Here is a 24,603-nt window from a genome sequence, read left to right as displayed (position 1 = left end):
CGAAACTTATGGCTCCTCAAAGTTTGGGCTAGTAGAATTGTGCATTTCAACTTCTTTATGCCCCAGACTTTGACCTAAGTACATGAATGTACAACGTGATTGAGCCTGTCGTGGGCCGTGGAACCATGGACACCCTTTTGCCCACGCTTGTGAAACCTTTTTCGCCGCCATCCTCTATTGGATACAACAGTACCATGATTCGTATATTTTTCTGCCTCGAGATGACTATATAACTGTGAACATATATGGTAATCTTTGGTGCGGTGACACATTATCAGGGTTGGGTAATTGTTTGGCTTTAACGCCTTTCCCTTCCAAAGGGCCTATCGGCGTTAAGGATAACAACAACTACTACACCAGAAGCGATGGCGACGATGTTTTCTCCTCTACACATGGCAAATCTTTGATATCTGGTCGTCTTTACTCTTCTAAACGTGAGTACTAGGGATCTCTTTCCATACCTTCAAAGTATTTCTCCCACTTGGGAACCTTTCAATATCCCCTCGAGTCTCAATGGCAGGTGACGGGAAAATTTGCTCCTACCACGGCGAATTACTCATAGCCCTTCTGGTGCCGGTACTCGCGGCGATCACATGCATCCATAATATGCCAATATACATCGACACTCCAGAGCATCTACGCCCAGAGCTCAAGGTTATCCGGGACTCTTTTAACAAAACGATAGAAGCGTTTAGACCGCCTTTCTCTCGCGCTATTACCGCCAATACCCCAGGGACAGATGGACGAATAATCAGAACGAGCCTGGAAGAATTGCAAAGTCTTTGGAACGGACGACAAATGAACTACTATTGGATTTCGATGTGGTCCATGGTCAAGATGATCATCACCAAAAAGATATCTGAGGAGAAAGCCGAGAGAGCACTGGACGAAATCACGGCAAGTGTACCCCCCCCCCCCCCCCCCCCCCCCCCTCCATCCCCCTTTCTACCTTACCCAAAGTCATCAAAGTGAAGCGAGACTTCACGGACATGCTCCATACCTTACTATTAAACTAAGAGTATGCTGAGGCATCCGTGCTTTCGGCACATAGCTCCCCGAAACATTCTCGCATGAAGAAGTAGCTAACGACTGTGTTTAAGCATAAACTTGCCCGTTCTCACCCTAGGCATAAATTAGCGTTTGGCCTCAACTCGCAAATCATCATAAGGGTGTCGGAAATTCTACTCCGTTTTTGGAAAAATCCTGAGAATCTAACTCATGTTGAGTTTTTTTATTTGCTCACGTGGATTTCCAAGAGCCTCGACAAAGATGGGTTAGCGTGGTCTGCTATCGATGAGGATGAATGGTTTAGCATGGTTTCTCGCAGCTGCCTGGACATCAAAGCATACATTGCTCGGCAGCCTTTCGGTCTCCCCAAAGCTATAACCCCTATGGATCGATTAGCCCTGCACTATATCCTTCCCGAGACAAAGGCAATCCTCAAAGAGGTCATTCCAAAGTTAGTTCACTTCATGGACCAAGACAATCTCAAACGAGAAGATTTGGCTCGCGAAATCTTCGATCTACGTTTTCTTCCAGCGCCTATTTGCGCGGAGGACGTGCCGGAAGCGGCCAGGCGCCGGGCCAGGATGACTGATCCGCACCTGAAGGACGTTGTAGGGTCAGCGATTGTTCGGGGCTGGATTCAAAAAGAAATTGCATCAAATCCAGATCCAGTCAGCATTCTTAAGCTGGCCCAGGTTCGGGTTCAATATCTTTGCAACACACTACAAGATGACGTCCTCTTATCAAGTGAATAAGGGATTGGTGGAAGGATCCACTATGCTGGATATACCGGTCGGTTCTCTGCGAAGTTCCCGTCATGTACCAGGCTGTTTGGAGGCTGCCTGTGCCCAGAGACTCGACGCTCAACTTTGATAGACTGCGAAATTGTATGCAAGTGGGGAAACGGGCATAGGTAGTCATCAGGGTAACAACAGGCCCTCGACAAGAGGGACTTGCGGCTCAAGCAGATGGAGCTAAAAGTCTAACAAGGCTTTGCTGTTATCTAGGGGTTTATAATGACCTTGGTGACTTTCGGGCTGGCTCCAGGTGGCACTGGGTTGAGTTACCTCCACAGGTAGTCAGTAAGGCTACCTCGATAAGGACACATCAAACACTTGAGTCACCTCGAAAAGAAGATGGAGTAGTGATAGTGGCGATAGGCTCATCATAACATAAGTTTATTATACCATGCGGTTCATTCGATCCATCTGATCCATCTCATAGCTTCCATTATGCCCTTCAACGTTGCTCCTCGTGTCATACTGCACGACAATCTCATTCGTCCTGACGATCTTGCCGAACCCCGGTTCCGGCTTGACCCCAAGTATGCTTTTATCGCTCCGATCATCGGCGAGCTTGTCCCACTTCCTCCTGATAGAACCCTTGCGTGTTGTCGAAGTCGTAACTGTTACTGTGTTGGTACGCGTGAGGCCGCCACCGGATCGAGATCCATTGGTACGTGTACCTGAGTTACCATAGTACTTGCGAGCAGTACTTGCAACATCGCGGATGAGAACGCGTAGAACGGGAATTGAGGCCGCCATGATAGTTACACCTGACTCCACAGTTCCCCAAATGACAAGATCGCTACCATCATCTGAAAGGGGAATGTCAGTCTAGTCCCTTGCATCAGAATCTCTTGATGCCGTGTTGCTTACAGGTAAAGTCTCCGGAAAAGAGAGTAGGAATCGTGGTGCACTTGACAATGGAGGTCCCGCCTGCGCTAGATTCCTGTGTTAGATGAAATAGTCTGACGCATGATGAAGTATTAAACTTACAATAGTCCCATGCTCATGGCAATACCGACACCAACCTTTTCCTTCATCTTCATTTGAAGTCCCCAGAATAACTTCCAAGGAAGCATGGCGAGAAGTATGTCCATCAGGGCAGAATATCCTGGTAGTTGTTAGCAAAGAACTTCTTCTGTACCACCATTATTTATCCATACCTGCAGCAAAGACTCCATAGTAAGCTGCTACCTTCGGGCTCCAGCACTTCCCCGGTGTCTGGGGGAGCCAGTACTTCTCAATCGGGGTACATTGCACCCAAGCAGCCATCGCGTTGAGGCCCATGAGGACGTTCATTGAAATAATCGCACCCCATATCAAGTTCTTTGTCCAACCCTTCTCTTCGATTCGAAGTAATGTCATCGCGAAAGAGGTCTTGCTCCAGACTGCCGATGTAATCGATATCGTGCTGATGACGTTGCCGTTCAGGCCAATCTGGGGGAAGTTTACTGGATTGATTTGGTATACGTGTTTGCCGAAACCGTGGGACACATTCCATGTTGTCAATGCTGATGCAATCATCAATGTGACCTAAACGATGTTCGTCGTCAGTGAGAACTCCGGCAAGTGGTGTAAGGTAGAGCATGAACTAACCCAAGATGCTATGAGAACATGATCGTCCCACCATAGTCCACTGCGCTTCTTGAATTTGCAGTACAATCGCAGGCAAAGGAAGAATAATGACGCTCCGACCTGAGACCAGATAACCGCGTTGATAGTCGGGCCATAATCCTCTGGCAGCCCCATTTGACCGGCCAAAAGGGGTTACTTCCTTCGCCCAAGCGACGTTCGGATGTCGAAGAAACCTCAAGACACAGACCAGCCGTTGCGTGTTCGATGAGGTCGAGAAAAGGCAAAAGGAATATCAAAGATCAGCCGCGCAACTCGCGGCGGGTATCGCAAACTAAAAGAGACACAAGAAAGAAGCTGAGAAGGGAAAGAACGTAAAACACGCACCCACTCGGAGTGTGGGGGATGACAACTGAGATATGACATCGCATTCTCTCCTCTCCACCCTCTCAGCCTAGTTCATTACCTACAGGCTACAGATAGCCAATCCACCCTGCATACGGGGAAAGGGCTGGACCCCCCGTGAGTATGCAGCTGCCGACGATCGACTTGTAAAGATGAGACGATGATCACGCAAAGGTGTTGGCGCGCTGTAGGGTTCTCCCTAGTTTCAGATGATCAACCCGGGGTAGATTGATGGCCTTCTAGAAGAATGGAAGAAGATCTCTTCACGGCCGTCCAGTCTCGCGCTGCTTGTATCAGGAAAGCGGAGCCACACGGCTGGAAATGACAGATTCCGGACTGCCATCATCGAACAACCGTCGTGTGGCATCATGTCATTGTGCCTGTGTCCGCGTTGTGGGGGGATGAACGAGCCAAGCAAGAGCAATGACTCGAAGTCAAACCGATCCTGCAAGGCTAGGTTCTCTGCTCGTGTTTTGCTAACAATTCTACCGCTAGACCGGATGTTGGATGATTGCTGCGACTCGTCAGAGAGACTGCGATAATGAGTTCTTCTGTCTCATCGTCCCTGATTGTGCCCGTTGGGATCGAGAAACATTGTTCGGTGAGGTTGTGCATGCCGTGAGTCAAGGGGACCCAGATGAGCAGCTCGCGCTCGGTTTTGGGCAGACTGCGCCTCTTGTCTCTGTTAAACTACCGTTGCAAGAATAGATGAGTCGATAACACTGCCTTAGCGCCGAAGTCAAAAAACTAAATGATGGTTAGGTCACATTCCGGTTCAGCTGGAAAACAAGCGAGAATTCGAGATGTATTAGACGAGATGGCATGGCCAGCCTCTATCGGCTATCCGTAGGAACACCACACAGGAAGAATATCGCCAACGGCTTCGTGTGCCGGTGCGGCAATTTGCGATAATTCCAAACACGAGCGGAGAGAGAGAATCTGCCGTCCGTCTCGTCCCTTTGATTGTCAGGCAGGATTCGGTCTTCCCCCCAGATCCCTTATCCTACCTTCTTCAAAGGGCAGTTCAAGATCTGTGCAAGGATGTGGATCGAGTCAGAGAGGTCAGAAAGCGGCAAATTATCCGCGGCCCCGAGTCCGGGTCAGCTGGCAGGGCGCATGGCGGATGTCGTCTCAGATTGTCAATGCAGACAGGGAAAAGTTTTGCTCATTAGGAGGCTCAGCAAATCGCCAAGGCGATGCACAACTGGGCCAATCGTGAGGTAGGGCTGGGCGTCGAACATGGTTCCCGGCCGGTGCGTTTCGCCTGATGTATTTCGTCACCAAATCTATTTAAGGGTTAACTGGTGGGTTCCAGTTTTTTCGGTATGGCCGTTCTTGTAAGCACAGGCAATTTGCTTGTGTGCTCGCATGTGATTTCGCATTTCGTTCCTGTGTCATGAGTGACACTTGTTGATCTAGCTGCGCTGGGCTGACCACATTACAGGCAGACTTGGCGAAGTCCTTGCCTGCAAAAGGCCGGCAAGAACAGGACTGCAATCTGACTCTGACCGGCTCCAAGCGGACTTTGACCACAGACAACTTCCAGTCAGGCTAAAACTACTTAGTAAGTAACACTAGGTGAGTATTGAGATCAGACGCTGAAAGCTGTTTGCTTCTGCCGCTGCCATTGGTTTATTCTGCGTCGGTGCTGGTAACTTGTTACACATCTACAAAAGACGTTGTCAAGAGACTAAAGATTAGTCCTTAGATCGTGAAGTATCTCTGTTGGAACAGCAAAGGCTGATAAGGAGTAATAGGCAGGTACCATGGGCTGGCTGGCACCTGCCCTGGGCGAAGTGGGACAACTGGCTTAGTCATCACGGCCGGATAAAGGTGGGGCAACCACCCAGGCCGTCACTACCTACTTCGACCGACTCCTGCCTACAATGTAAGATAGAAGAACAACAAGAAGAACAAGCAATAGGATCACCAACAGACGAGTGATAATTGCTACCACTATTTGTCGTATACGACCCCGTGAACCAACAATCTCCAACTACAGCATGCAATAGCTGAAACAGCTCGTCGTTTCTACTGTCCCATTACGTAAATATTCCATTTGGCAGAACTGCTATCAGCTTTGGTTTCAAACTTGGGGCATTGTAGTTGGCCCAGTCTCCTTTCTAGAAGTCCCTTGTTCTGGCCACGAGCAGACATCCTGTGCGGTATTGTTCATACCTTGACAGACTATTGATCACGGTTACACCAGAGTTTGTTGATAACCTGGAGGCAAATGCCTCACGAGTCTCGCAGGTTGTCCAGCTTGCTCGTAGTAGCAGCGATTCTCACGATTACTTACCTGCGGCACTGATCCGATACCTCGTCACACTCCATCTGTATCTCGGAAGGAAATCGGGGTGCGTAATTACAGAAGTAGTCCTGAGCTTCGAAAGCCCGCCTCAAAACGACATAGAGGATTACACAAGGTTGAGTTTGCAGCTAATGCGTGAATCTGCAGTCACTGATACTCTTAGAGGTCTGGCTATCTGTGTAAGCAATTTTCGATGCTAACCGGGACATTAAGAGGCTGGAATTCATGACGATTCAAATTGTGGCTCACAATAATTAACTTTACTGTAGTGACTTGTCCCTCTGGGGTGTATATTTTCAAAGATCGCGAACAATTGGGCCATGAATGGACGACAGTTCATTTGCCTCTGAACGTCTCTCTTCAGTAAAAGTCACATGGTAGTATTGATGCAGCTCTTTCAAGCATTCGACTATCACTCTGCACTGTACCGTCGTCCTCCAAAGTGCTCAATGTTGCTTTCTAAAATTCTCACACAAACTTAAGGGTTCTGTCAAACGTAAGCTCACTATCCCATCGAGTGCGGCTGGACTACAGTACTTTGAAGCCCCACAACCGATCCACCTTTTCCCCTCATCACAACGGTACAACATCGATACGTCAATTTACGCTCTGTTGGCCCCGTACTTCCACCACCAAAAGTGTCTTTTTATTCAATGAAAGATGGATGTCGACGATTCCGACGCCTCCGATACCTCTGTACGGGACTGTATCACTGTCGTACTGCTCCCTGAAGACCTGGCCGCCGCCTGTACCGACTCCTGCCGGCCGGAGCGGTGTGATGCGAGGCATCGGCTTGCATAGTAAAAACTATTACGGGCTAGACCCGATTAATAAATCCGGGCTAGCGCCCGGATATTTGTTACGACCCAACATGCATGACCAAGACCAGGGCCCGCCCCGCAGGCTTATAGCGGCTATAGCGCATTATGTATAGACCTAGCTAGGAAATATAGAAGTTACCCTACGGAACGGGAGAACTATAGAGTAAGTTACGTATAGATAAAAAAAAGTAAGTATATATTAAAGTAATTGTCAAACAAAAACGAATCCGTAATTGCCGGCCAGCAATTACGCCTTATTTACGACACACCCCCCCAGATTTACAGCGTTCTAGGCTGGGAATCTGCGTCCTACTTGCTGTAATTGTCAACTGAGGACATACCCACTGTCAATTGCTCAGTGGGCGTCTCGCGCACCTTATTTCCAGCAGAAAAAGACTTTAACAAGGCGGGATTTGAACCCACAACCCTAAGTATAGTGCTTACGTAAGCTGGGCTTTCCAGAGGAAGTGCACACTAACCAGTAGAGGCAAAGGCCTCATAACTGTTGTACAAAAACGAATCCGTAATTGCCGGTCAGCAATTACGCCTTATTTACCACAGTAATTATAATAATTACTTAAAGCGAGTACTTACTAATAACGTACATGCATAGCGAGTGGCCCACCTTCAAATACCCTCCAGCTGTCACAGACCCGCTGTCCTAGACCCCAACCTTAAGGTTGGTGTTGAGTAATCCGGTGGCCGGGTTACGTAAGCCTGAGGCTGGATAAAACTCTGCATCCTGTATTCTGTCGCGCATGTCCAGAAACGTAGCTCCTTGAGCTACGTCTTGTCAACAGAGCCTGTACCTGCTTAGGATAGAGCCTGCCCGTAGCAATAGATTGTCTGATCCGCCTGCCCAGCATCCACCTGCCAAACAACCTGCCTGCTACCGTGACACCAGCCATTTGTATAAGTCGATTAAGCCACATCGTACAAAATTAATTAAAACTACTTATTAGCCTCTTCTTTAGAGGGCTCCAAAACTACCTAATATATTTATACTTTATATCTAATTAGTCTTTTTGTAATTAGTATAACTAAGAGGTTAGAGGTAACGTACCTGCATAGCGAGCGACGCATCATAGCGATGTTACGCCCGCCGCAACTTGTCACTGTGGGCGCGTAGCTATATATGCAGAACAAGGGACAATGATGACCGGAGTCATCATTATCGAAGCTTTTGCTTTGTGCCACAGTTGGTTGCCTTGTCCAGCTCGTAACACAATGATGACTCCACCCTGCGTAGAGGGGTTGTGGGTTCGATTCCCGCACGCTGCGTCGATAGTGTGATTGTGCCTCCCACACTATGAAGGGCGTCCCGACCGTAGGCAGCACGTGTAGGACTGGTTACCCCGCACCTATGCTGGAGTTTCCCTGCTTATACCCGAAATGTCCGATTGGTCCTCGGCATAGGGACATGCCTCTTGGAGGGGAGATGTGGTGTTACGCCCGCCGCAACTTGTCACTGTGGGCGCGTAGCTATATATGCAGAACAAGGGACAATGATGACCGGAGTCATCATTATCGAAGCTTTTGCTTTGTGCCACAGTTGGTTGCCTTGTCCAGCTCGTAACAAGCGAGCGACACACTCTCTCAAACCTTTCTACCTTATGTATAAGTTAACTTAGCCACAACGTACGAAATCAATTAAAACTATATATCACCCTCTTCCTCATTACTATCCCAAACCACTTCACAGGTTCGTGCGTTATGTCCAGGCTTCCCGCAATTACCACATCGTCGCGCGCGTGGTTCAGCACCTTCCGTACGACCCTCCTTCTGAGGGTTATTCTCTCCTCCAGCATTAACACCACCCTTCTCTACTTGTAGTGCCTCTGCTTCAGCACTATTAAGTGACCCTCCAAGACGTAGCCGGGTCTTTTTTGCCCTCCGGCGCTTACTTAGTACCTCTATCCCCGTACGAAGCTTACGGTTCTCAGCCTCAATAATAGCAAGCCTATGGGCTAACTTGCTAATACCTCTGGCCTGGAAGTCAATTACTTCGTACATTGGTGTTGGTGAGCTACCTTGATGTGCTTGGATCTTCCTTTTAAGGGAGGTAGCACTTCGTACGCCCTCTAGTGCTGTAATTGGTGTCCTTGGGTCCCAGGAGCCTTGGCTGCTTGGCCGTGAGTTTGATGGTGTTGGCGTCTTTGGCTTGAAATCCAAGCGAGAAATAACCACTTCAGGGTTAAAAGGTACAAGGCCTGCCTGCCTAAAACCAGCTCGTACGTTATTTTCGCCCATGGAAGTAAAGAATGCTACTTTAAAGGCAGGAAAGAAGTCATCCTTTGTAATATGGGAAATCTGTATCCGCATCATCTTCTCGATTTCCTTGCCGTACGAGTACTTTAACGGGCTAAAGCACCCAACATCAAGAGGCTGAAGCTCGTGTGATGAATGGGGAGGCATACAAAGAGCAATAATGTTTTGTTCCTTGCAGTATTCGTCAAAGTCAGTCGATTTATGGCTATTATGGCCATCAAGGATCAAGAGGCGATAAGAGCCCTTCGTACGAGTCCTTGTACACTGATTAAAGTGCTTTAGCCAATCTAGGCCAATATCATTTGTCGTCCATCCATTTTCGCTTGGATGGATACGCCATGTGGCTGGAAATTGGCCATTAATATACCACGAGAGGAGGTGATATTTGCCCTTTACGATGACGTACGGAGGCAGCGCCCAGCCATCCGCACATACACCCTGAATGACAGAAACCCATTCTCGATTGCCAGGCTGTTTCGTACGAGGCCTTCCCTTACGGTCAGAAGTCGTAACAACCTTTGCGTGCGATAGCATTCCCATCAGGAAACCAGTCTCGTCAAAATTATAGATATCGTTATCCTGTATCCCATACTTTGCAATTGTGTTTCGCACAAGTGCAAACCAGCCTTGTATAATCGTAGGATCCTCAGCTAAGGCCCTCCGATAGTCGATTCGACGTTGAAACCGCATTTTCAATTCAGGGACGCGTCGTACGAAGTTCTCTGCCCATCGCGGTCCAGTACGCGTCCCATCGCGTGCGTTTAGGAGTTGGTCGGCCATTTCTCGTACGTCTTCTTGTCGCGGAGGGAACCCTCGATCGATTAGGTCAATAACTCGTTCAAGAATCACCTCCTCTTCTGTTATAGTCATCTTCATCGAATTTGGTCGTGTTTCACCTCGTGCGACGCGTCCAGCGCGTCGGTGGCGGAGGGTTGATTCAGGGACCTCATAGATAGAGGCAGCTCTTCGTATAGACATTTTCGGGTCTTTTTCAATAGCTTGGAGGGCAAGGGTAATTCGACTTTCAATTGAGGAGGATTGCATGTTCGTACGTGGAGAAAAGGTGACCTAAAGATGAAGAGGGTAGAATTGGGAGGACGTGCGTCGCTCGCTATGATGCGTCGCTCGCTATGCAGGTACGTTAGCTAATCTATGTTAATCTTATTTATAGTCTATCTCTTTTCGCTAGGGTGGACGTGCTATTTAGGGGGGAGTTAGCTTTTAGTATATTACGAGAGGAGGTGATATTTGCCCTTAATAATAATGTACGGAGGCAGCGCCTATGTTACGACCCAACATGCATGACCAAGTCCAGGGCCTGCCCCGCAGGGCCACGGCGGCTACAGCGCACCATATATGCTGGCTAGAACGGAACATTAGAGAAACCCCAGGAACGAAAGAACTATAGTACAAGTCACATGATGATAAGAGATAAGGATATGTGGGATATGAGCTATTCAAGCGATCCTTGGATAACCAGGATATCAGCGATCCAACATATCTAAATAAAGACACTGTCCAGCACAAAGGACATGTTCAGAATCAGGACTTATATATAGGATGGACTCGAGCCGGACTCTAGGACAGACTTTCCATAGCTCTTTAGCAATTAACTTCGTATCAGATCTTATGATCGCTTTCAGCTATCTTCCCTGAGAACCTCTTTGACAAGACTACGATTGATTACCAAAGCCTTCCCTACTTGAGACCGATTCGACCCAGTGTAATAATCATCTGATTATTACATCTGATTATTACATTCAATTATTACTGTTACCAGTTCCGCAGCCTCAACTTCTGTAAACATACCTCACTACGACTAGCTGGCCGTAACAGATAACCTTTGTGTGCAATAGTAATTCTATTAAGAAGCCCGTTTTATTAAAATTATAAATATTGTTATTGTGTATTCCGTACTTTGTAATTGTGTTTTGTGTAAGGGTAAACTAGGCTTATATAATTGTAGGATCCTTAGCTAATGCCCTCTAGTAGTTAATTCTATATCGAAAATGCGTCTTTAGTTGTAGTTAGCGTCGTACGAAGTTCTCTACTTATTACGGTCCAATATGCGTTGCATTACGTTCGTTAAGGAGGTAATTAGCCATATCTCGTACGTCGTTAAGTCGCGGTAAAAATCCTCGATTAATCAGATTAATAATTCGTTCAAGAATCACGGTTTCTTCTAAAGAAGTTATCTTCTTTGAATTCGTATGAGTTTCGTATCGAGGTAGTAAGCCAGCGCGTCGGTGTCGAAGTATTGTTCTTAAGACGTTATAGATAGAGGCTGTTTTTTGTATGGATAGTTTTGGGTCTTTTTTAATTACTTTAAGTGTAAGAATGACATGACTTTTATTTGAAGAAGTACTTATAGTCGTACGTGGAGGAAAGTTGATGTAACGGTGAAGAGTGTGGAAAGAGGGAGGAAGTGCAGCGCACATACCCATTCAAATCAGTCAAACAAATAAGTCAAACAAACAGTCAAATATAGGAATTTCAGCGAGTCAAACAATCAAATATCGTGAGGCCCTATATTTGATATATTTGATCAAATATGAGGTCGCCCGGAAAAAGGAATATCCGGGGCCGGGCCAATCAAAAATCGACGCTGCTAATCACGCCCCACAGAAGCTCGTCATTGGCATCATGAATACCCATAGCGGGATTCCAACCCACGACTCCTCACTTACGATTGTAAGTTCGGTATTATACCACTTAACTATATGGATTGCTAGTATTTGTTACGTTAACAAGAAATGCCTGAGTAGTATAGAGCGCTGGATTTGGCATCCTACAATGTCCAGGAATCAAAAAAACCTCCGCTAGTCAACTGGTGCCCCCTTTTCTCAACATCAACAAAACCAATGAAGTTACGCACTACCACTTCCAACCCTTTGCGACCACCACAATTATCGTCAAAATCAATTAAATTATATATCAATCGATTCGCCATATCGTAATTAATTGATTGGCAATGAGTCGCACGGTCTTTGGCGCGCCGCAGCCACTTCGGATTACCTCGCAGCTACAGGCCCCAACCGACGCCAGTCTCGCATCATCGACCGACCTCGACACTCGCGACAACCTCCTCGCCCTTCCAAAAGCCTTCTGGAAAGGGAGGACTTTCGTTAACGACGATTTGATATCACAGAAGGGCGCAAGGCCAAGGAAGTCGTGGATCCGCTTAGAGGGGGTCTTCGCTCGAGAGATCTACGATGGAAACATTCGAGGCGAAGTCTTCTGGTTTTGTCGTCGCTGCGACGAAATAGGCATTATTACCTGCTTCAAAGCAATAGCTACGAGCTCAGCGACGACTCACTTAAGGTCAAAGCACCGAGTAATGGATTCAAGCTCCAGCGAGTCACCACATCCATCAGAATCCTCAGAGTACGACTCTGCGCCGAAGAGACGGAAACTTACCTCTGGTGCTGTCACGAAGGGCCAGGTAACGAGAATTGAGGAATTGGTAATCGGATACATTGTCAATAGTAATAGCCCATTTACAACTTTCCAGGATCCTTACCTCCGGGCCCTCCTCTATCAGTTGGATTATGGTACTGCTAACGAACTCTCATTATCATACGGAAGTATGAGAAAGGAGCTGAACAGGATCTTCGTCAAGAAGAAAGATATAATCAGGGCAGAGATCCGGAGGTTAATGACGAAAGTCCACCTATCATTCGATCTATGGACCTCGCCAATGCGGAATGCCATCATCGCCGTCTTTACTTACTTTCTAAACTATACTGGGCAACAAACACAATACCTTATTGCTCTACGACGACAGTATGGTGCTCACGATGGGGCCAACATTGCCCAGACCATGAAATCCATAATAGACGACTGGGAATTGGGCGACCAAGTCGGAGCAATTGTTTGCGACAATGCCTCAAACAACGACACTTGCCTAGGTCACTTATATCCTATGTTATCTCGTGCCTACACCCAGGAAGATGTTCTTGACCGGAGGATTAGGTGCTACGGTCACATTCTTAGCCTCGTCGGCAGGGCCTTTCTGTTTGGCAATGACAAAGAGGCATTCGAGCAAGAATCAGATACACTGATTAATACTGGGCAACTTCAAGAAGATCTCAACCTCTGGCGCACAAGGGGCCCTGTTGGTAAGCTTCGGAACGTCGTCAAATTCATTCGCTCATCGCCTCAACGATGTGAGGCCTTCCTCGAGGTCAGCAATGAGATCGACGAGAACGACACATTTACTCTCTTCGAGGAGTCGTCGCAGGAGCTCATGCTGACGCTCAACAACGACACAAGGTGGAATTCGACATACCTCATGATACAGCGCTCTTTGCAAAAGAGAAAGCAGATCCACACCTTCTCGGCAACCAGTCGAGCTCAAAAGGATCCAAAGCAACGGATCCCCATTGACGACGTTCTTGATGATGACGACTGGCAGCTGCTGGCCGAGCTGAAGGCGGTGCTTGAGCCACTTTACCTCCAGACGATGAGATGCCAGGGCTGGGGCAAAGGAGACGGCCATGGCCGTCTATGGGAAGTGATGGCAGGTCTCGAGTACCTCATTGACCGTCTCGAGGAGTGGAAGAGGTTGTATGATGAACCTTCTGAGGAAGAGATAGATCTCACGGCTTCTCAGATCGTAGCGTCGCAATCGCAGTTTACGCAAGTAACACTACCTCGTCGGCGGTCAGCTCGTCGTCAATTTATATCCCAACCTCTTTCTCAACCTCCAACTTTAAGCAGCATCCCTCATTTTGCTCAGTCTGAGTACATGCCTAGGGAGCGGGCGGAGCTGCTTCTCAGCAGTGATTTTGACTCACGAGGATACTTCCGACTGTCAGTCATCAATGCTTGGCAAGTCCTCAATAAGTATTATACCAAGCTGGGCGACTCTCCGCTTTACGCCGCAGCAATCATTCTTCACCCTGGGCAAGGATTAAGATGGCTGGAGAAGAGGTGGGATACGCCCGAGCAGAGCCACTGGCTGTTCGATGCGAAAAAAGGGCTCTACGATTACTGGCAAAGATGGTATGCAGACGAGACAGCAAGTCCTCCTCCTCCTCGTCGTTCAAGTCCTCCTCCTTCGCCACGACAGTCACAAGCCACTTTTGCTGCCCTCACGATTCCAGAGAGTGTCGTAGAAGACTCGGAGTACCGGCAATGGTTGACATCTCGAACGACAGAGGTAGCAATCAATCTTGCGCCTAATCTTGATCAATATTACTCACAGATTATCCCTCAGCCGGTCCTCAACCCAATCCAATGGTGGCTTGACCATCGGCTAACCTATCCAACGTTGAGCAAGCTTGCGCTTGATATCTTTGCGATCCCTGCGATGGCGACAGACTGCGAGAGGACATTCAGCCTCGCGAAGTTGACTTTAACCTCATAGCGATTATTAATGAGGTCCTCTACGCTGGAAGAGGTTCAATGTCTCAAGAACTGGCTTCGCGGCGGTGCTGTGGAAGTAGGAGGTCAATTTTTCAATTAGAAGAGCTGATCGAGGTAAAGTCTGTAAGTCAGTACTATGAGGACTTTCGCGATAGCTTCATTCATTTCCCGATTAGGAAATCAGTCAAATCTATCAAATATTTGTCAAACAATCAAATATGAACCTCATATTTGATTTGTTTGTTTGGGTATAAGCGCTGAGGAAGTGGGCCACTCGCTATGCATGTACGTTAGTTAAGATATTATATAGTAATTAGAGGTATAATAATTACTCTTATCAACGTGCGGGAATTAAACCTATAATGACACAGTCTCTCTGACAGAGCCGTCTCTGACAGAGGGGGTAGGACTGTGGCCGAGCCGGGTTACTACACGGCTCGGGCGGGTTGGTCGATTAAGTGAAATGATTGAAGAGCAATACGGAAGAGCAAAGCAAGAAGAAGATAGGTATAGTTAAACGTGCAATGTCCTTGTTGTCCCTCCCTAGGGAAGGTACACGGTCGCGTCTGGCACGTGACCGTGCTCAAGAAAGTAAACTAAGGGAAATGTCACATATAACCCCTTAACGTACGGTAGAGTCATTATTATATTACGAGCAGGTCAAGGTAACTGACTGTGGCATAAAGCAAAAGCTTCGATAATGATGACTCCGGTATTATTGTCCCTTGTTCTGCATTATATAGCTACGCCATGCTAGTACCTAACTAGGTAGGCCGTAACAGTGGCTATACGAGGGCTAGGCTCTTAATACATAGTAAGAATATATACTCTAATAGTACACCCTAAGAGTTACTTTATCTTTCTCTTATATATTAGGTGGTAAAAGCAATTTAATGTATACTTAGTAATTTTGCCTAAGTCTCGTACACTTTTAAAAACGCGTTCAGGAAGGTGAAGTCACAAGTGGCAATGTATACTTCATGTTATCCTGTTCCCCGATCACATTTGCCGCCGGTAGTGGGTGCAAGTATTTTCATGGAGGAGTGGCATTATGATTGGGAAGGCTTTCCCTTGTGGCCATACCTTATTTTATCTCACCGGTTCGCCGGACAATCTACCGCAAAGACATGGGGGAAAGGCCACAGACGATAGATTCCCGAGTAACTTACATCATACATTTAATTGCTATATTGTAAGGCTTTCAGCTACTAGCTGAGCAGCAAGGGCTCAACACCACAAGACCATAGCGCTTAGCTTACTTGCATTTGATTACGAAGGGCTTTAGGTTCCATTTTCGTGCGATAATCTCGAAATAGGAGAGGACTGCCTAGGGTCCCATGACAGTGGTAGTAGCGAGCAAGCCTGTGACATCTTCGGGTAATTGGTATGACTAATAATCGAACGCGAAGTTCGCGATTGCATCAGGCTGGACTAAAAGAAACCGTAGATGGACGGGCTAAGGATTGAACTGATTGGCCACCACAGTTCAACTACTCTACAGGCTGCCGGACAGATCGTATATCGTAGTCGATGGATCATTGCCCTTAGCTGTGGTACATTGTAGCTTTGACTGTTCCCAAAATTCAGATACTTCAGAGATATGCCTCCACGTGGGTGAGCTTCTAGATTGCGCTTCCATAGGGTCGGTTGACCCCGAGTACTATCCTCAACTCATTCGCAAGCTTGACGCCGGGCTTATTTCTATGAGATATTGAAAGCTTAGCTTAATAGGATTCAATAACCCCGAGATAGTAGGATCATGCGTCGGAACTAGGCCGAGAATCTGACCTATAGCGCTGCCATTCCGTTTTTCCGACGTTGTTGACCTTCGGGAGCTGGCGTTAATATCGCATCCGCTATCAAATTTGTATATCACTTGCATCATGTGTAGCTAGACTTAAACTTGTAAGAGTGTAGAAACAAGCAGGACATCGCTAAAGGATGAAGGTATAGGCGTATCTTCCGGATCGCGGCATATCGTAACAGTGTCATTATTTGATGATGGCTTAATGGGTATCACATCTTGACAATAAGCCACGGGAAGTCAGCGTACGTCCAAGTTTCCGAGCTTTCATCCCACTACCTAGATAAGGTATACCACGAGCGAAAAATAAGGAAACGCTATCTCCCCGAATGCCCGGCTTCACGGTTTGTATTAGCCTACTGGCAACGTCCCCGGCCCTTTTGACGCCACAGTTGATAGCTTAAATCGAAAAGGATTAAACAAAACTACGCTTCACGGCTTTGTGAACATCAGTTGAGAACATTCATGTATTTATTCAACTCTTCTTCCCTTTAAACCGGATATTCATTTATGCTAAGCATAAACTTGCCAGGGTCAGCATGCCCTGTTCAACTTTCTGCGCCGCAAGATCTTAAATACGAGGCTGAGGACTATTATCGGACCCCCATGGGATCGTCAAGTGCCAAGTTCAATGTGATCATGATTCACTTCTTTTGAGGAGTTGTGAACGCTTCATGTTGTTATGTTGTTAATTGCAAAAACTCGTTGGGGTCTGAGAAACCGTCTCGCAGTAGAAGGCTGTTTCAGCGCTGATATTCACGTCCATCACCATGAAGCCTAGAATAATAGATGGAGATGTAAACTACTGACAACCTTGATATTTTCGGGGCTCTCCTTGTGATCATTGTGCCACAGGCGATTGGCCGAGTCGCAGCTGACTACCTTAATAAGAAGTACTTCTTATTTAACTTCATGTTTGTCAAAGGTGAGGCTCCGCAACAACTAAGACAAGCTGAGAAGCCGAGAATTACGCTACCCAATTTCCTTCAGGCGCCTTGCTTGATATAGATTTGAGGAATCTATCTCGTCTTTGTCCAAGGATCATCTCACTGACCATCGTCTTTCAGCCTAAACAGACTCGGCCCTCTGACGCAGGTAATACTTGAGGGTTTCCCAGGAGCTGGAGTCACGTTGCTCAAGATATCTCACGGTTCTGAGAAGCTTCGAGACCGCCTGAAGCAATTTGACGCGTCGTGGGATGACATTCTAGGATTCCTTTGCGCATGGGTGGATTCGAGGTTACATTGTTGCGGGAATACTTTCGTATCCCCGAAACGAGCGTCTGAGATGCCGCCCCACCGGACTGTCCCGTTGGTGCGTTATTAAACGATGGTCTATGCTGTGCACTAGTTGAGGAGAGAAAATGTCTCCAGTTGGAGGTTCAAGTAATCTACATGCTCAAATACGGAAAGAAAGAACATTTGTACTTCAAGTACGAGAAATCAATACGAATCCCTCGGACAGAGCAACTGGGATAGACTTGCTTGACCTCGAATCCAAGATCAATCCCTGGGGACCGTAACGACGCTAACGGCCAAGGGGCCTGGCCATTTCAATGAAGGTGATTTGCGGCCCTGCGTCCACATTAGAATTGCCACTTTTACAATCTATTTTCCTGGTCGTCGATTGGCTCGCTCCTCAGAAATGCCTTTGAGCCGTTCAGTTATTGATTGTTGGTCTCAACGGTGCCACGTTGAAAATGTTTCTGAACCTGGAGTTAGCCCCAGCGACTGCTAGCGGCCCCCGATTCTCTCTTATCAACAACCTATGAGCCTCTTACCCTCCTCGTAGACGATATCGCTTATTGTTGCCAGGGCTTGGAGAGCCCCTGCATGAGATGGTTTCGTGCGTGGGGTCCCTACGTGGTGGTCATCGTGGCTGAGTGAAGAAGTATTCTGCGATGCGAGCCTGCGAGGCAGCGGGCGGCAGGTCTCTACTGTGCGTCAACTGGTAGAGGTCGTATTCTATTGGAACTAAACATTGAAAGTTGACGAGAAAATTTTGCTTCAATTCTGAATATTTAACTAGCCATCCACTGGCCTCCATTGGCACTGACCAGGCATCCCGTCATCCATCCGCTCTCAGGTGAGCAAATCATGCCAACGATGCCAGCAATCTCCTCAGCGTAGCCAGCACGTCCACCATACTTCTCAGCCATCTCCTTCTGTTCATCCGAGTCCCATTCTCGGATTCCGCACAGCGGTGTAAGAGGGTACCACGACGAAATGGCCTGCTTCGCGTCCTCAGAGGCACCTCGGAGCATGTCTGTCATGGTGGAGCTCGGGTTGCAAGAGTTGACGGTGCAGTGCTCCTTGAGCTCGCGAGCCCATGTGCGCGTCATGGCCTCAAGGGCGCCCTTGCTGCCGCCGTACAGGGTCAGGTACTCAAGGCCAACCTTGGAACCGACGCTTGACACATTGACGATGCGGCCCGAACGGTCGGTAGGCAGAAGGGGCTTTACTGCCTGTGTGAGCAGGATGGGGCCGAGGACGTTGATAGAGTAGACCTTGTGGAAGTCCTCGATGTTGACGGCCTCGAGGGGCATTGCGTGGAAGAGAGCAGCGCAGTTGACGAGTATGTCGACCTGCGGCTTGCCGGTCTTTGCGTTGGGCGGCATGTCATTCTTTACAACATCGACAATCTTGGAGCAACCATCGGGTGTGCTGAAGTCGGCACGCACAGGAACAGCCTTGATGTTGTGTGCTGTTGACAACTGCTCGGCGAGAGCAGCGGCAGGCTCGTCCGAAGAGTCGGTCAGGTAGATGAGAACGACATTGGCGCCCTTGGAGGCGAGGTTCTGAGCAATGGCAGCACCAATACCTTGGGTCTTTTTGTTAGCGTAGGTGTTCCTAGAACTGCCAGAAGGAAATGGTAAGAAGGCTCACTCCTTGCACCGCCCGTAATGACGGCCGTTTTGCCTTCGTGAACTTTGTACGGAGGAGCCTCGGTAATGGGAACGGTGATCTGTGATTTAGTCATTTTGTCTAACGGAGAGCACGATGTGATGTTTGTGCTAAAGGGAGTTCACACCGGGTTCGACTGTCAGGCAATTTTCAACCGAATCATATCATGGGGTCTGGGGAGCATGGTTATTAAGGAAAATAGGAGAAAATGTGACAGCAGCAACGTGGTGCCTGTCAACCTGTCAGACGGTCTCCTCTCTCGCCATTTCTGGATCTTCAGCAAACGCCCTAGACCCTTTCGAGCGCTAGAAGTAGGGACTGCTTGTTAACGAATTTACCATCCACTTTCTCCACTGCTGAAATCCAATGAGAGTACTGGTCGAGGTGACATTGAGTCTTCAAGGCCTGGATGACGGGTGATGTGGGACCGAGAAAGAGCGAATGCCGAGGCCATAGCCATCGATGTTCTCGTCTTCACTCGTGGATACATGAGTCCGTAGGCGGTTGCAATTTCAATCCAGGGATCGAAAGGTACTATTACTAGGCAAGACCAGCAGAATTGATCTTTGAGTTGCATTCTATTCTTGATAAAGTTCGGTGTCAAAGCTATATCATGCCATAAAGTTCACCCGCACACGTGCTGTACCTTAGTCCACGGCATGGCATATAATGTCCTTGACTGTCCCACCTAGCGGAGCCGGAAATCTGGCAAACGGGTCAAACATACGTTACCTGGTCATTTCACCAAGAATTGCCTCACGACTCCGTTTTCAGTCGCCTCTTTGGGATTCTATGGTGGTGCTGAGTATTACCCGAAGTTATCCAACACGCATACCCCCTGGCTCTGTCGAAGCGAAAGGCATTCTTCCCTGCGTGTAGGAGCTTTTCCAAGGGTTGCTCAGGGATGGTTCAAGGATCTTAGCGACGCCTAGCATCTCGATTAAAAAACAGCCAGGAGTTTTTCTGCTAGTGATCGGCGTGAGATGGAAGACATTGGCTTGTAACTCGCGACGAAGACCGCTTCCATATAACCTGTCTGGTGTGTCCGCATATCTGTCAACGATAGGTTTAGCCAGAATCGACTCTTGCTCACTTCTGTGTAGTACGTTGTTCGTCTCCTCGTTTTGCCTCATCCTTGTCGGCAACTATACGATCATTTAATCACCTCATCTCCAGTCACTCGTTTTGTTGACTCGCTGTCTCCGGCCAAACCCATCGCAACATCACTTGTAGTCAAGACCGTTAGGCACTGCCACATAGTTTTGAGTCAACATGACGACGGAGGATTCTAATCGGCGATTTGTCTATCAACTCGAGGGCGTTGGTCTCAGTCTATTTGTGGTCTCCATCGTTGGCGGCGTTGTGTCGTTGATCGTGGTATGCCTGAGGACGTTCATTCGACTGCGGGCAAAGACGTTCAGCTGGGACGATGGCTTGATGCTCGGTGGTTTGGTAAGCCGGAACCTCTTAGAACGCTTCGCGGCGAACCGAAGAGAGTTGCTCTTCTCTATTAAGCCTAGGCTAACATGGCGTTAAGGTCGTTTACCTCGTCGATGTCGCCCTCGCCTGCATGGGCGCATTGAGCGGACTAGGCACGCGCAACGCAGACCTCAGCCCAGTAATGTTGGTTGAATCGATGAAGTACTTGATGATCTGGATGATGCTTTATGTGGCAGTCTTGTGTACGATCAAAACTTCGATTTGCATCACCACACTGCGGATCGCTACTACAATGCCAACGCTGCGCATCGCCGTCTACGTCTTGATGGGCCTTACCGTCGCCACCTTTTTGACGACATTCGTCGGCATCCTGTTGTTATGCCGACCTGTGGAGGCGAATTGGGATACAAGCATCGTACTAGAGGGTCGTGGGGAGTGCTCACCAGTCAGCTCAATGCTGGCCTTGTCATACACTTCGACTGTCAGCACCATTGTTACCGACCTTGCCTGTGCCGTCCTCCCGGCTATCATTCTCTGGCAAACGCAAATGAAACTCTCGACAAAGATTATGGTCTCTTTTGTTCTTTCCTTCGGCTCGTTGTAAGTCCTCTGTCGCGTGCCTCTGTCTGAGATGATCTGGTTGGCTTATTTCACCTTCTTGAACGACACAGTGCTTCAGTCTCGACCATGATACGCACTCCATACATCGATCACTACAACCGTCCTCTCGACGATCTTGCTTGTATGGTATTCTCCCTATTCACTGATTAATAGTTGCTGACATGGATCACTCAACAGTCCACATCGCCAACATCCCTCTCTGGTCCAATGTCGAGACTGCCATTGGTTTCATTGCCGCTTCCCTCCCCGCTTTACGACAATTCTTTATGCACCGTCGCTCACCGCGACCTACAACTTTGGGTCAAACCGATGCCTCCCACGGCCTCCACCCGGGTTCAGTCGGGCTCGTTACTATTGGCGGCTCGGGAGTGATGTCTAAGAGCAAGATCCGTAAAGGGACAAACTACGAGGACGACGAGGCAGGCCAGGGATACTGGACGCGTCTTGATGAAGACAGCGTCTCGGAGAAAGGAAGCACTGCGCCTGTTCGAGGAATTCGTAAGGACATGACCTTCGACGTATCGTCCTTGCCAGGGCAGAAGAATGGTCGCGGGAAGAACTAGCTACGACGTAGTTAGAGGGAAAATCTTACACGCTATGGTGGCGTTCGGATGGATGCCCATACACATGGAACGCAAAGTGCATGTGCTTTCGAATGACGGCTACAGACAACGGGCGAGCCAGAGATGAATTAATTATGTTGCTTCAAGTCAGCGCTAAGCTTTGTTCGGCTACATCCCGAGGAACCTACCTTACTAGTGTCAAACGGTCAGACTTGGGGAAGATATGGCAACTTGAACTTCGCTTATCTCAATTGCGTTTAGACACGAAGCTGACACCTGTCCCCCACATCAAGGCTGACTATCTACGTCCATTCATCACTGACAAATCCAATTTTAACACTCAATCCTCCTGCAGACCGTGGTTCACTGAACGTATTCCGAATCATACTTCAACTGTTCAATTACCACTACTATGTCTCTCCCACGCTTGCCTCGCCTAGAGCCAGCGAAGTTCCGTTGGTTACCCTCACCAAACGACCCCCGTTCTAAGTCAACCCACCCACTTTCGGCCCACCCCAACGAAAATGGTCTCAGATCACCACCACCAAGTACACTCAATTAATTAACTACTTTCCACTGCCACTACAATATACTCACTACCGTTACTAGGTAAATCGACCCTTATGAGTCGATTAGGACTAGTAAAATGGTCCCTAGAATCCTCTTAAGCTCTTTTGTTACGGCCAGCTAGTCGTAGTGAGGTATGTTTGCAAAAGTTGAGGCTGCGGAACTGGTAACAGTATTCCTAGTCGGGGATAGCTTCAGGGAAGCTATGTCTGTAAGTCGTAAGGTAAGGGAAGGCTTCGGTGATCAATCGTAGTCTTATCAAAGAGGTTCTCAGGGAAGATAGCTGAAAGCGATCATAAGATCTGATACGAAGTTAATTGCTGAAGAAGCTATGGGAAGTCTGTCCTAGAGCCCGGCTCGAGTCCATCCTATATACAAGTCCTGATCCTGAACATATCCTTTGTTGCCTGATCATCATGTTCGTTGGTGATCACTAAGTGGATACTGGTGAGCGCTCACTTTGGGTGATGATGATGATCACCTTATCGTGTGCTCACTTTCCTTATCGTCACGTGACTTGTTCCATAGTTCTTCCGTTACATGAGGAGTCACCTGAGTTCCCGGATTCTCTGCGTATATCAGGTAGATAGCCGCCGCAGGCCTGTGGGGCGGGCCCCCTGGCCTTGTTATGCATGTTGGGTTGTAACACCTTGGCGAAAATGGGGTCAAGCAGCACCCGATGGGATAGCGCTCGGCTATATAGTCTATATTATAGGTAGCAATAAGGTCTTCTGGGTATAACTCAATTACTATACAGCTATATATAAAAATATTAGAAGCAATCGAGGCATTATAATTATTAGAAGACATTATAGCATTAATTAAAATGTAAGTCATAACGTTAACGTTAGTGGTGATAATAGTGTTACGACCCAACATGAAGACCAGGGCGTGCCCCGCTGACGCCTAGCGGCTACGGCGCATCATATATGCAGGACGGGACGGAACATTGGGGAAACCCCAGGAACGGAAGAACTATGGTACAAGTCACGTGATGATAAGAGATATGATAAGGGATAAGGATATGTTGGATATGCGACATATCCAACCGAGTCAAGGATATGTTGGATATTCGACATATCCAACCGAGTCAAGGATATGTTGGATATTCGGCATATCCAACATATCCAGACAAAGTGGACTGTACAGCACTGTTCAGTTAGGATCGGACTTGTATATAAGGATGGACTCGAGCTGGGCTCTAGGACAGACTTTCCATAGCTTCTTCAGCAATTAACTTCGTATCAGGATTAACATCCGCTTTCAGCTACTACCTTGACAAGATTACGATTGATCACCGAAGCCTTACCTACCCTTACGATTGACAGACATAGCTTCCCTGAAGCTATCCCCGACTACGATTACTGTTACCAGTTCCGCAGCCTCAACTTCTGCAAACTACCCCTACGACTAGCTGGCCGTAACAAATAGGTAACAGAGCATAGGCAGAAGTGACGTATCGTCAAGTACCCCTTTAAATGCGGGGTAATAATGGGTACATAGTGGGTATTTGGGGGCTTGGCAAAATGGCGTCAAGCAGCACTCGATGGGATACATGTATGTACTCAGGTAGAGATGGATCTCCAAGAAATTGTCAGACCTGGACATTGCATATTCGAGTCATGCATTCAACCCATGCTCGATTCCCTATTGCAATAAGGGATAGGCATTATGGCCTTGAAACCTTGTTCTGTTTCTTGTTTGAAGTTAAAACAACGTCAACAACAACAACACCTCACTCGCTTAAGTAGGAATATACCAATATGCACATTACTGCTGGCTGCCAAACTGTCGCCTGACAGAAATTCTGAGGTGGTACTGAACTACTAGGTAAATACTTTCCTTTGTCTTTTTATCGCACCACAGAGTGTTCTGTTCCTTTACCGCCTTTTGCATATACCGGTGTTTCTTCATTTGTCAAGCTCGACTTCAAATATGTTTTCCTCCGACGTGTATTAGTCGCCTAGGTATTTTGCATGGCAATAATTTGGTTCGATCTAGGCCGGTGATGATCTGACAAATGGCTTCTAGCCCATGTCTCAACTATTTTGAAGATGAAAGAGAATGGCTGTTCAAGCTTGGACTACTCAGGATGCATTGTGCTGGCAATTAGCTGGCAGAGACATCGTTGAGTCTCAGCCTTGGACAGAATACCTACTCCACGCAAAGGA

General features: G+C 47.8%; 4 protein-coding genes and 1 pseudogene across 5 annotated transcripts; 2 read left to right on the top strand and 3 right to left on the bottom strand.

Annotated features, from left to right (window-relative positions):
• Nucleotides 1-513: 513 nt before the first annotated feature.
• On the top strand, nt 514-2,188 carry BDP81DRAFT_475691 (uncharacterized protein; the record flags this gene model as incomplete). The annotated part of the gene is made up of 2 exons (XM_060594745.1): nt 514-903; nt 1,101-2,188. The coding sequence occupies 2 exons, from the start codon at nt 514-516 to the stop codon at nt 1,758-1,760; spliced, it is 1,050 nt and encodes a 349-aa protein (XP_060439418.1). The 3' UTR covers nt 1,761-2,188.
• On the bottom strand, nt 2,187-3,708 carry BDP81DRAFT_503763 (uncharacterized protein; the record flags this gene model as incomplete). The annotated part of the gene is made up of 5 exons (XM_060595603.1): nt 3,387-3,708; nt 2,954-3,323; nt 2,784-2,901; nt 2,664-2,728; nt 2,187-2,602 (listed from the first exon to the last, which is right to left on the bottom strand). The coding sequence occupies exons 1-5, from the start codon at nt 3,537-3,539 to the stop codon at nt 2,187-2,189; spliced, it is 1,122 nt and encodes a 373-aa protein (XP_060439417.1). The 5' UTR covers nt 3,540-3,708.
• An 8,107-nt stretch (nt 3,709-11,815) lies between these two features.
• Nucleotides 11,816-11,893, bottom strand: BDP81DRAFT_t335 (annotated as a pseudogene). Its single transcript has one exon. The product of its transcript is annotated as a tRNA-OTHER (tRNA).
• A 6,465-nt stretch (nt 11,894-18,358) lies between these two features.
• On the bottom strand, nt 18,359-19,317 carry BDP81DRAFT_399432 (short-chain dehydrogenase; the record flags this gene model as incomplete). Its single annotated transcript, XM_060588574.1, has 2 exons — nt 18,359-19,158; nt 19,224-19,317. The coding sequence occupies 2 exons, from the start codon at nt 19,315-19,317 to the stop codon at nt 18,359-18,361; spliced, it is 894 nt and encodes a 297-aa protein (XP_060439416.1).
• Nucleotides 19,318-20,513: 1,196 nt separating this feature from the next.
• Nucleotides 20,514-21,865, top strand: BDP81DRAFT_332174 (uncharacterized protein; the record flags this gene model as incomplete). The annotated part of the gene is made up of 4 exons (XM_060585571.1): nt 20,514-20,693; nt 20,779-21,281; nt 21,353-21,423; nt 21,480-21,865. 4 exons carry the CDS (start codon nt 20,514-20,516, stop codon nt 21,863-21,865), a joined length of 1,140 nt encoding a protein of 379 aa, XP_060439415.1.
• Between the last annotated feature and the right edge of the window lie 2,738 nt (nt 21,866-24,603).

This window comes from Colletotrichum phormii, assembly GCF_030913505.1.
Source record: "Colletotrichum phormii strain CBS 102054 chromosome Unknown BDP81scaffold_29, whole genome shotgun sequence".
In the NCBI taxonomy this organism is placed as follows: domain Eukaryota; kingdom Fungi; phylum Ascomycota; class Sordariomycetes; order Glomerellales; family Glomerellaceae; genus Colletotrichum; species Colletotrichum phormii.
The sequence above is the reverse complement of the archived record's forward strand: the minus strand, read 5'-3'. Positions and strand labels throughout refer to the sequence as shown.